Raw genomic sequence first — 12,500 nt, 5'->3', positions numbered from 1 at the left:
TGTGTGTGTGTGTGTGTGTTCACAGCGATGGATGGAGTTCCTTTCACTCTACACCCAAAATTTGAGTCTCGGTCGTCCAGCACTAAGGTCAGAGTTCACGGCATCACTCACTCATTCACACACACACACACACACACATGTATATGTAACAGCTGTGTTCTTGTGTGTGTGTCAGGTGTCTGTAATCACGCTGAGTGACATCCGCATTAAATCAGTGCAGGACATCGAGAACGAGGTGAGCTCAAACACACACACACACACACACACACACACACAAGTTTGTTTTAACGACACAAATCCAAGTGAATGTCACCAGTTTGGTGTGATTTAGAGGAAGCGGGTGGAGAGTGACGTCACAACTACCGAAATGTTTTGCTCATATCTAAAGGAGGAAAGCAGACGCAGGGTTTGTTTTAACGGCACAAACCAGCATTAATGACCTGTGCTGATCTGAAGTCGTTTGAGCTACATGAGGTGGAAAGTGACGTCACACGGCCAAAAAAATAAAGCTTAATATCTCAGAGCCCACACCGGCACAAACTCTTGAATATGCGGCGCAAACACAGCACAGACCAATGGCCTAGTTTGCAGGATTATTTGTTTTACGAGGTGCCGACTTCACGGAGGTGTGTTCCAGAGCTTGGAAAGCTTCATTTCTTCATCTCCAGCAACTAGGGTTAAGACGATGAGCAAATTTCCCCACCGGTTAATCGACATGTGACGATAATACCGGTATCACCGTGGGAGTGGGCGTTTCTTCTTTTCCTCTTTGTTCTGTTTGAATAGCTTATACATGCGTGCGTATAATACTTTCACTTTCAGTTTTGCGGGAATTACCAATTCGGCGTCAATTGTTTGAATGGACGAAAAGGAAACTACAAAAAAATAAATCACTGTTATTAAACAAAACATAACTTTTATTAACATAACAAATAAACACAACAATGCTACAGGCTGAAAAAAACTGTGGAAGTTTATAGCCGTTAAATTTAAATAGGCTGAGCATATTTAAATTAATATTAAAACACATTAATGCAAACTGGCCACCCTTTGATTTTTTTCCGTTTACGTATATTTTTAGCAAATGAAAAATGCAATGAATTGTTTTTTTTGTTTTTTTTTGTTTTTTTTTAGAAATAACATAATTAATAGGCTACACAACTCTTATCTTTGGCTCCAGTTGTGTTTTTACAGATATCCTACCAATAGACTTTTTTTGGCTCAAAGACATTTATGCCTGTTAATTTCAGTGCTGTATTTTGACAGATTTCGCAAAGGCAGCACCTGCCTAAGTTTTGCGACTTGACTTGTGGCGTCTTAATGAGAGAGAGAGAGAGAGATGAGATCAGACCTCAGATTTGATGTGTGGCCGCACGTCTCAGTTACTTTATTTAATGTTTAATATTGAATCATCTAAACGAACTTTTCATTCAATTAAAAGCCGAAATATTTCCAGACAGACAAAGCAACTTTCGGTTTTTGAAGAGAGCGGCCTCAGTTATAAAAGACGCGCGCACACACAGGATATGCTCTTGTCGGCCTATTCATTATGGATTTTTTTGACATTAAACATAATCAAGTGGAAAAAATAACAGCTGAACTTGGGAAAAAGTGCTCACTGCGGTTGTTGTTTCTCTGCAGTTGGATTGTCAATGGCATTGTTAAATCACTCATTTTAATAAAAAAATAAGATATTTATTATTAAACATTGTGAGGTGATGGTCGCGTGATTTTTAAAACGAGATTATGCGTTGCGTATTTATGGTCATTGATTTATCCGCGACCCACTTATAGTTAAACATAAGGTGCGTTGAAGGTGTGTGTATAAATTAATTCTGTTTCCTCTAGATGCTGCCTCATTCGTCAGGCAAAGTTTGCAGATTGCCTCATTAACGTCTTCAGGTTCTCTTTTGCGTTCGGTTTTAACCCGAAATACAGCCAAACAGGCGCTTTTGCATCGCGTTTGGACATTAAATCGTCCGCCATCCTCCTTCTGTAAATTGGACTCGTCTTTTCTCCTCACGTGATAAATGAAATATGACGCACTGCAGCTATGTTCAGATTCAATTATAGAGCATGCTCTCGTCTTTATTCAATTACTTATAATTATATTTTCCATTTAAATAAAATAAATGTTTAATAAAAAAAATGAATACTTAAAAAAACAAGGTTGGGGGAACGGTGTCATGGTGGAAAAGTGATGTCACCGGTGTTGCGTCTTAAAACCGGTAACACCATCAACACCGTCTATCGTGGCACGCCTACCAGCCACCAGATCTGAAACACGGCGAGTTTATTACGGCGTATCGCTTCACCGGGACACTGAGCACCGCTTTATTCCAGATGAACAGTGCTCATGCATGTGCTGGAGAACTGACTCACACCAGCAGAACACTCTCCTGTGCAGTGAGGCAGCGAGTGAACATGGCGGATACCCGGCACAGCAGCGGTGCCCTGCTGGATCTGTGTGCTTCCCTGACCGCACTGTGTCTCTCTCTGCAGTATAACTACACTTTCACTGTGGAGGAGCTAGCGGCCAAGAGGATCCGTCCATCACTGAGCGGCTGAATCACCTTCATCATCATCATCATCAGACTCTGACTGCTGAGACATCTCCATAACTGTGTGTGTGTGCATGCGTGCGTGCGTGTGTGTGTGTGCGCAGATCAGTCTCACACTGCTAGGCTCTCTGTCTGTCTGTGTGTTTCTTCTCCGGGTTATCTGAACATGAAGGGTTTTCTGCAGGGACACACACACATATTGTACATGCACGTGTGTGTTTCTGCATGTGTTGCAGCTTCAGGAGTTTCTGTCAGGGGAATGACAGGGCTTTATTTATCTGTACATGATGTGCTGTTTCATCACGTCAGAATATCGGTGTGTATTTGTCATGGGTGGAGGAGGTTAGTGTGTAAAGGGGCAGTTCACCCAAAATCAAATACACTGACTAAATACTGCTCCAAAGTGAGTGCCTCTCTTGTAGATATTCTGAAGAACGTTGGAAACCGGTAACCATTGACTCCCATTGTAAGAAAATATATATACTATGGAAGTCAGTGGTCACCGTTTATTTACGTTTCTCCGACTATCTACTTTTGTGAAACTCAGATTTAAAACTAGTTTTAATCCAATGTGTGTGTGAGCTGTCCCTTTAAAGTGTGTGTGTGTGTGTGTGTGTTGTTTCCTCTTTATTTATATACCGTTGTTGTGTGTATGCATTTCAGAAACGTGGGGGCCAAATATGTGTATTTTCTAAATAGTTTTTTTTATAAATCTCTACGTATACATGTGTATGATAATATCCTGCTATGGTGGTTTGTGAGATTCTCTTTATTCAAGTTAAAATCATTTGTTCTTGCTCTGCGGAAATCTGTCTTGTGTGTGTTTTAAACTCAACTTAATAAAATAGATACTGATATACTGTGTCAGAGCTGTGTTAGTTTGCACGGTTTAACGCAGACAGTCAAACACACACACACACACACACACACACACACACACACACACACACACACTCACACTCACACACACACACACACACACTTCTGTTTTAGAAGAAAGGACAAAAAATTGTGTTTTTGGCAGTCACCGCTCAGTCATTGGGTCGTTCATGTGTCAATCATTTAACCACACCCGTGAGGGCGGAGCTAGAGTGGTCTGATAGAGCCTGAGCGCCGCTCGTTCACATCAGGTTCACACACAGATCACTGCTGCACGATGGATAGAGGATATTCTTCAGGTTTGTCTTTTATTCTCTTTTTTATCTGTTTTTCAGTCGTATGCACGTGTGGATGTGTTTGTTTGTATCTTGTAAGTTCTGCATTGACGTGTTGTGCTCAGCCGCCTGGCCTGCAGTCTCAGTGCGTGAAATGGCGCAGGCCAAAATATACGTTAAACCAAGCTCAAAACCACTGTTAAACAGGGCATTAGTGAAGAAACTTGCTTAATGTATGTATCGTGAGGTGAATGTGAAGCTCGATGTTTGTTATTGTCCTCCGGAAGCGGTGACGGTGATTTAATTAAATGATCAGTCGGTTAACCGTCGTTTTCCCCGTAACGTTACTCGTGTTTGGTTTTCGCTTTTGCCGTGAGTGCACGGTTGTAATTCGCGATCTGTTGTCTGGACTGTGTAAGTGCGTCACTGGTTGATGAACGGAACAAGGCCGACTGGCGGAATCGGTGAACCGTACGCGGGTTTAGCTGTTTTAAAATGGCGGCCGTGTGAATCTGCGGCTCTATTGTTCAGCGAGCAGCCCGAGGAGACGTTAATAAACCACTTTACTGTGCATCTGTGAGTGATCATGTGCAGTTCATCACAGAGAGGTGAGCTGATAGCCAGAACACCGTCGTTTCAGTTTATTTCTAGTGTTTTGTAGACTTTCAGTTCCTATATTTTGTTGTCTGCAGACTCCATTTACCTATTTGTGTCCAATCAAATGGTCTCTTGATGGAGATCGCCCCGCCCCCTGATATCACATGACATAGTAACTGTATAGATCGCTAATAATTAGTGTTCTGAAGAGCTGTTGTTGCTGTATATCTCCAATAATGTGTGTTGGTAAGATGATATATGATTAAGGTATGTAATGATGTATAAAATCCTCCAAGAGGAAGTTTTGGAGGCTCTAGAAGATCGCTTTACCACTGAGGAACAGAGAAGTGAACGGTTCTGGAAATTTCTTCCTCAGTATTGCTTCAGTGAGGTTAGCACCAATATTACAGCTGTTTGAATGTCTATCTTGCTGTAGTTGGTGGGAGATTGTGCTGAAAGTAGTGGGTTGATGAAAGTCTTGCGTGTTTAACAGCAGATCTGATCCTTCATAATCACAATAAGAGCTGTTTTCTGCTGTTGTGTCCAGGTTTCTCTGGATGGGGAGGATCAGGAGGTGGAGGAGGATCATCCAGAGGTGAGGCCTGCATTATTTAAATGATTTGCTAGTCAATGTTAATTATAAAAAAAAAATCGCTAATTGTCTATGTGAGCGATATAAGTGGAATTAATGTTTATTGAAATCAGTAGTGTTCAGCTGTGTGTCTAGCTTCATGCTTTTGGTACTGTTCTGTTGTGCCCTTTGGAATTGCTACCCAAACAGTAATACGGCATATTTTACAAACTTAATAGTTTCATCAGATGGCTTGAAAATATCTATTTAGAATGATTGGGATGATTCTGTAGTGGAGTACATCTGCATAAAATATAATGAACTCATTTAAATAATAGATTAATACAATAAAGCGAAGTTAAATAAAGTGTCTTACTGTTTTTTTGAGTCTAACAGTATTCAGGTACTGAGTAATAAAAATAATCTTTATTAAAGTCACTAATGGTACAGTTTCTTATGGCTGAATGTTTTTAAAATCCTCACACAGTCACACGCCTCAGAAACACATGTAAATAATTGATAATACACATGTTTTATTGTAAATTCTGTGATATGGCTATTGTGAATGATCACTTTGATGCGCTATATTGTGCAGCTCTGGGAAAGGAGGGAGCGTCCTGAACCGCACCGCTCTGTATATGCACTGACTGTATGTAACCTGCTGGCTCATCTGTGCTGTGTGCTGTGCTCAGGCTCAGGTGGTTATGATATGTACGGCTATAAAGACTCAATGTCAGGCGGTGGTGGGTACGGTGGTGGTGGCGGGTACGGCTCCGAGCGGATGAAGAGAGGTATGTCTGGAGGATCCCTGCTGTCCAGCGGCGCCAACGCAGACGCCGTCATCGCCAAAATCAACCAGCGGCTGGACATGCTGACACAGCTGGAGGGAGGGATGAAGAGCGGCTCCCGAGGGGACAGGTAACACACACACACGCTGAAGGCAATAACACACCTGTAACTGCACTAAAACACCTTCAGATGAGCGTTTGACAGATAATTTAGTGCATTTGTTTGTGTTGAGCTCAAGGAACAAACACTAATTATGGCAGATCCACTTGATTTATTTACTTTCAGTTATTGAAGTCTCTGTAGGCACTTGAGCTTATGGCGGATTCCAGAACTGCAGCTACATTTTACACCTTAAAGAGAAATCTAGGGCTGGGCGATTTGGCAAAAAAAAAATCTAGTTTTTCTTAAGTTTGACCGAATCACAATTTCGATCTTGATTTATTATTATTTTTTTATTGTGTTACTAGTCTTCTCAAAACATTACAACATGACTGAAGTAACACTCTCTTTAAAAGTAACTTGAAAACCCATCTGCTTAAGGAACATTGTATTTTTAATGGCCATGTCATACAAAAATCGGTCAAGGTGTAAATAAATGTAAAACAAATTCACAAGTTAGATATGGTTGCTGAAGATTTAAATAAGAAATATTTGTGTAAATATTGCAGTTGCAGGAATACAGAGGTATTTTTTTTGCAAGTTTTGCTGAGTCTAGGAAAGATTGGCTGTCAGCTCGGCTTTGACGTTGTCTTCTTCTGGTTGAATGTCAGGTTGTAAAGCTGCTGCCTTTTCTTAAAAATATACAGTGAAAGAAAAGGACTGAACATGGCAACTGTAAAGCCTAATTTAACCCAAGTTGTGGACGTATAGCAGGAGCAAATACAAGCACCAGATGTGTGTCTAATATAAAATAATATGTTTAATCTATTTTTCTTTTTCCCGGTTTTAAATACCGATCATTTGATGCGCTTTGCTCCACTCTCTGTATTATGCTGCCTGATCTGTCTGGTTTTCAACTAGGTCCGCTAAATGACGTCATCAGAAGCGGCGCAACACGGTGCGCACATGACAGTTTAAACTATCACACACCAAACGCGCACATTCAGATGATATGTAACATGAAAATAATCAGATGACGCTCTGTGGCGCGGCTGAAATATGACCTGCTTCGTGAATCGTGGCTGGGCGGCGCCGGTGTGTGTATAGAAACCTGTTTAGAATTCTAATATCCATGGTGCTGTGAGGCGCGTCGCTGAGAGGCGCTTCTGGTGTGCTTCATACAGAGAGTGAACCCAAGCACATTAGTGCCATTATAATGTATTAAATATATATATTTTTTGAAAATCGCGATTCCTCGATTTGATTCAAAATTAAATTGCCTTAAAACGTAAATTCGAATTAATTGAAAAAATCTGAAAAATCGCCCAGCCCTAGATAAATCTGTGGTTTTTCACAAACAAAACTAACTTGATTGAAACAGTTTTGAATAATTACACTTTATATGACAAGATGGTGCTTGATTGTGAATTTGGGGACATTTTGTCATGAAGATATGGATTTTAAAGAATTCAAATAGTCTATCTTCATCTAATCTTTTACTAAAGAACTTTAGCATGAAACATCATTACAGTTTGAGCTATATTAATGGACATACACTCACAATTCTGCAATGACTTTCACATTACACACACACACACACACACACACACACACACACACACACACACACACACACACACACACACATTTACGAGACTCTAGAGAGCACAGCGCTGAACTGGACTCTAGTCTAGACCTCAGATTGGGTTTGAGCAGGTCTGCCCTAACACATACAGGCTCAGATCCTGGTTTTGTGGTTCCAGTGTGTTGAGCGCAGCAGTAATGTTAACTCTTCTGAAGATCTGTTTATCTGTTAACCAGCTCAAGCTCGGCTTTGACTTCATCACATGCACCACTGAGAGGATTTAGACGGTACAGGTTATGATGGAGATGCTTTAGCCTGTTGAAGGTGTTGACACCAGAAATTGTCACGCAGAGCATTTACACTTCAGATATATTCAGGCACTGGATTAAAGCTTTTCTTAATCACAGATTCATGAAATTGATCATAAGTGACAGTTTGTCGTTTCTACATTGATAATGCTCAGACATCACCTGCTCAATGTGCCGCTGAATATACATGAGTTACTGTACATTCACCTGTTTAAAGCTGATCATCAGTCATAGTCTTACTGCATTTCTGATGCCATAAATGCAGAGCAGCCCATTCACACACAGCCATGTTGATCATCGAAGCCTGCACGGGCATCAGCAGTCCAGATGTGGTGACGGTACAGACTCACACACACACACTCCTGTCCTCGGCTTGCCCTGATCTGCACAGACACATCTGCCTCTCCAGATGCCCTCACTGAAGATCTCCTGTTTCCAGATCAGTCCGTTGCCTTACGCCAGCATCTGTGCAACTGTGTTCTGAAGCTTTTCCACAGCCTGGAGGCAGCAGTAGCTGTGGAAGGGCTTGATGAACGAGCGCTAATGATGAGTTTGTGTGTGCGTTGTGCTCTGCAGCCGCACTCAGTGACCTGTGACCTCTGCTCTGCGCCTCCTCCTTCTGCAGGTTTGACCAATACGAGTCTTTCGACTCGCGCTCCGCCTCCATGGGCCCTCGAGATCTCTACAGATCTGCTGGCTACGGTTACAGCGACTCCCGGGGCGACATGATGGCCCAGCGCGGAGGCTTTGGGCTCATGGGTGGAGCCGGAGGGGGCGGAGCCTTTGATGGCTTTGGATCTGGCAAAATGCGGCCGACTCGAGACTCCTTCTCGGGCTCTGGCTGGGGGCAGGGGCAGAGATCCCCACGCAGGGGTGGATCAGCCGGGGGGCGTGGCTTTGGCCGCAGGCAAGACTCCTCTGGGGGAGGAGGTGGGCGTGGCGGAGGCCATGGCCACTCCCCCGGTGGCCGAGGAAAGCTGCCCTCGCTGCTGGGCCAACGCATGTACCCTGACAGCGGGGCCTTCCAGCCCCAGCGCGGGCCCCAGGACTTCCCCGTGCGGAACTTCGGAGGGGGCCCGAGGGCCAACCGGCAGCGTGGCCGCAAGAGACCTCTGAACCGAGTAAGTACCGCCCACTGCCTGTGGGGGGCGTGGCTGAGAGATCAGCGCTCACCCCTGCACGTAGAGGCCAGTCCAGCCCAGAACAGCAGGATAATCTAGAGCTTACATCACAGGCCACACATGACAGTCTGTTAAAGGGAAGCTCATGTAACACTAGGTGTGTTCGACTTTGCTTCGTACCCAACATGGACTCTTTCTGTAATAACACTTGAGTGCTGTTTGCATACGAGTAAGCATTCGTTCACTTCTAGGTTGAACTTTTACCAGTCGTTTACTCTCTTCTCCGTCATTAAGCCCACACAGAATCTGCACGCGCAGAATTCCTCCGATTTTTAGCCCATCATTGAGTTTACTTGTGTAAATGGGTGTAGATTTCTATTCATTCAGTTTTATTATTAATTTCACTAATATTATTGTGATATTATAATAATAATAGTAATATTAAAATGTTCATATGATTTACAATACAGTTAGTAAAGTAATATTTCTGTATTTTAGTAGATATATTACATGAAAGACTTGCTTTTGGTTAACAAATAAGTGGATCTAATAGGATTTGCATTTAAACATTAAATAAAAGTTTAAAATGTATATTTATTTCATATATATTAAGTTTTTATTCATGATGCTAAGTAACTTTAGTCATGATGATAAATAATTCCACTTAAATTCTACTAAATTCTCTGCAAAAATAGCTATTTTCTGCATTCTGTCTGGCCCTGTACTTCATCCAAGATGTTCATTTCAGTCTTCAGTCATCAATGAATCTGTGTTTGAGGGGGAAATGCAGATGATCTGTATATAGAGGTCTTCAGTGGTTGAACTTTCTGACCTCCGTGCAGCTTCAGAGACTCTAGAGCAGGGATGGGCAAACTTGATCCTCGCGGGCCGGTGTCCCTGCAGAGTTTTGTTCCAACACTAGTCAAACACACCTGAACATGCTAATCAGAGTCTTCAAGATCACTAGAAATCTATAAGCAGGTGTGTTTGATTAGAGTTGGAGCTAAACTGTGCAGGACATCGACCCTCCAAGACCGAGTTTGCCCACCCCTGCTCTAGAGGCATCAGTCAGTCGGTTTCTTGAGTCAGTATGCAAAATGACTAACCCAGAGTTTCCACCGCTGAGAGATGCACCTTTATAAACAGTGTGCAGTTTACACTCCTGTAAGTCATTAGCCCCTTTCACACAGTGATGCCTGTAAATATCTGGAACATTTCCGGAACGACTTTACCGGTAAATTAAAAAAAGCGCTGTTCACACAGACGAGGACGTTGCGTAATTTTTCCGGAAAAGAACGTTCACACATCCATTCCAAAATAGCGGTAAACTCTGACATCATTAAGCAGAAATGAGCTCTAAACGGCTGCGCTTGTATTCGTAAACGCTTGACTACATCACAAACTCTGTGGATGGATCAGTATTGTGAACAACTCTGATAAAAACATACAGAGAAACACTTGCGCATGATGTGTGTGTGCTCACGGGCTGTTTCACTAGCACACGCAAAGCTTGACGGTAAACAAACAACGGCTTATCATAAGCATCAATAATTATTTACACGGTTAGCATTAAGATGAACATATAAGCGTTATCTGACTAATTTCTAGCAGCTCAATGTGTCTGGGAAAATATTCACCGTGCGGACGTAAACGCGTCTGACTGTTCTGATTGGCTAAAGCAGATGACTTGCATTAGCACATTCTAGACGTGCTCGCGCTCTTTCTGGAAACCATCCTTCTGCATTCACACAGCGCAGCATTCCGGCAAATTACTGCTAATGTTACGACTACTCTTTCCGGAAAATAGCCAGAACGAAATTACTGGTATCTTCAAAAAGGGCCTGTTCACTCATTCACACCTTTCCGGAAAACTGCCGGTAATTTACTGGAAAGGTCTGTATGTGTGAAAGGGGCTGATGTCTTATCAATCTGTCTTGACATTATGCATAGTAGACGTTAGAGCTGGACAATAAGGCCAACATCTCTCATCTCTTACATTTGGTTGATGCTATATAAATCTGATAGTGATGTATAGTTTAATCTGTCACTATCGCTATCGCTATCCTCTGATGGATCAGCTGATTGATGCGGCTTTGCACATTTCAGAGATATAATAATTATTAATCATGACTAGGGCCAGACAGTATCTTCGTGCGCAGATTTTCACAGATTTGTGGCCCATTATCGAGTCTGTATTTTATTAATATTTTTATTTACCTATATTTATTCAGTTTCTTAATTTTACTAATGTTGTGGTATAATAATAGTACCATTAAAATGATTTATTTGCAATACACTTAAAGTAATATTTTCTGTCCTGTAGTATGAGAAACTTGCTTTGTTTACCAAATAAGTGGATCTAATGGGATTTGCATTGTAAACCCTGAATAAAAGTAAAAATATATATCTTTATTTCATAAATATAACAGTTTTAAGATTAAGTTTTAGTTATGATACTCCTTAATAATTTAGCATAAATCTGCATTTTTATTTATTTATTTATTTTAACAGTTTCTTCCAGAAATAGCAATAAATGTCTGCGGATTCTGTCTGGCCCTGTTCATGACTCTTGATGAGCTCTGCTGCGGCCTAAACCTCATTTACTCTCAAACAACTTCTGTCAGATTATAAAAGATCAGATTATATCAATACAAAAGATATCACAGATATTGAAAAGATCATACTGATATTGAATTATCCTTATAGACAGATAATATAGTTCCATCTTGCAGTTGAAGCACTGATGCAGATCTCCACAGGAGGGCGCCGGAGACTCAGTGACAGCACGCTCCATCAGTCTTCAAAAATGACCTTTATCATCACTCCTGTTCCTGCTCTGGGCTCATTCAGAGTGTCTGAAGCTCACACCACTGGGCTCCTGCATGTCAAACTCCTCATTCCTTTAACACTGAAGAGAGAAGTGACTGAACCTCTTGTTTGAGGAGTGTAGAATCTCTGAGGAAATGTTCATCTGGAAGTGAACTGAAGCAGAATTAAACACGTAACACACACAAGACCCTAAATGTGATTCAATGCTGCGTTAATACTGACAGCCAACATTATATTCTGTTCTTTAACTTGAACTGAACATACAGTATTGTCAAATATCTCTATAACTGTATACCTTTACATCAATACAAACCCAGAGAAATGAAGATTATCAGGTCAGAAAGCCTCTGATGATTGAGATGTGGATTATTCTGGAGGCCAAATCTAATGTGTGAACTCTGTCGAACACACCTGCTGTAAACACACTCATTAAATCTCTCATGAACACACACACACACACACAGCTCAGGCCTCATCAGTATGTGTGTGTGTGTGTGAGCGCAGCAGCAGCAGGTCAAGTCTCAGCGTGAAGGACAGAAGAAGCGGAAGCAGACTCTGAGCGCCGGCGACGAGCCCGAGTCCAAGATGGGCAAAACTGAGGCTGCTGGAGAAAAGACGACCGGTACGAGCGTATACACACACACACACCTCCCATAATGCACTCTGATCTGTGTGTGTGTGTGTGAGAGCTGATCAGTGTTGTGTTTCAGATGCAGGAGAGCAGAAGCAGGAGTCTGAAGAGAAGAGAGATGCTGCTGTACGTTCATGCTCTCGTTGTTTCTGCTGTAATGCTGCGCTCGTGTGTTTCAGTCGTCCACTCATCTTCTTTCTCTTTCTTCTTCAGGACGTGAAAGCGGAGGATGGTGGAGAGAGTGGCGGTGAGTCC

General features: G+C 42.0%; 2 protein-coding genes across 8 annotated transcripts in view; both read left to right on the top strand.

Annotated features, from left to right (window-relative positions):
- The window catches only part of mvb12a (multivesicular body subunit 12A), an 8,359-nt gene extending 4,941 nt beyond the window's left edge, over positions 1-3,418 (top strand). The window contains 3 exon segments of the mRNA NM_200484.2: positions 26-87; positions 176-235; positions 2,503-3,418. Of these exon segments, the coding sequence (NP_956778.2) occupies positions 26-87; positions 176-235; positions 2,503-2,568 (188 nt within the window). The 3' untranslated portion in view covers positions 2,569-3,418.
- A 214-nt stretch (positions 3,419-3,632) lies between these two features.
- akap8l (A-kinase anchoring protein 8 like) overlaps positions 3,633-12,500 on the top strand; it is a 13,176-nt gene continuing 4,308 nt past the window's right edge. For 2 of the 7 annotated variants that reach the window (XM_087235414.1, XM_087235413.1), the window contains exons 1-6: positions 3,650-3,739; positions 4,860-4,907; positions 5,576-5,801; positions 12,119-12,236; positions 12,325-12,371; positions 12,459-12,492. In XM_087235414.1, coding sequence (XP_087091540.1) covers positions 12,200-12,236; positions 12,325-12,371; positions 12,459-12,492 — 118 coding nt within the window. In that variant the 5' untranslated portion in view covers positions 3,650-3,739; positions 4,860-4,907; positions 5,576-5,801; positions 12,119-12,199. 7 annotated transcript variants of the gene reach the window in all.

Source organism: Danio rerio, chromosome 1 (assembly GCF_052040795.2).
Source record: "Danio rerio strain M-AB ecotype USA chromosome 1, GRCz13ab, whole genome shotgun sequence".
Lineage (NCBI taxonomy): Eukaryota > Metazoa > Chordata > Actinopteri > Cypriniformes > Danionidae > Danio > Danio rerio.
Note: the sequence above shows the minus strand (reverse complement) of the source record. Positions and strands in the feature narration are given on the sequence as shown.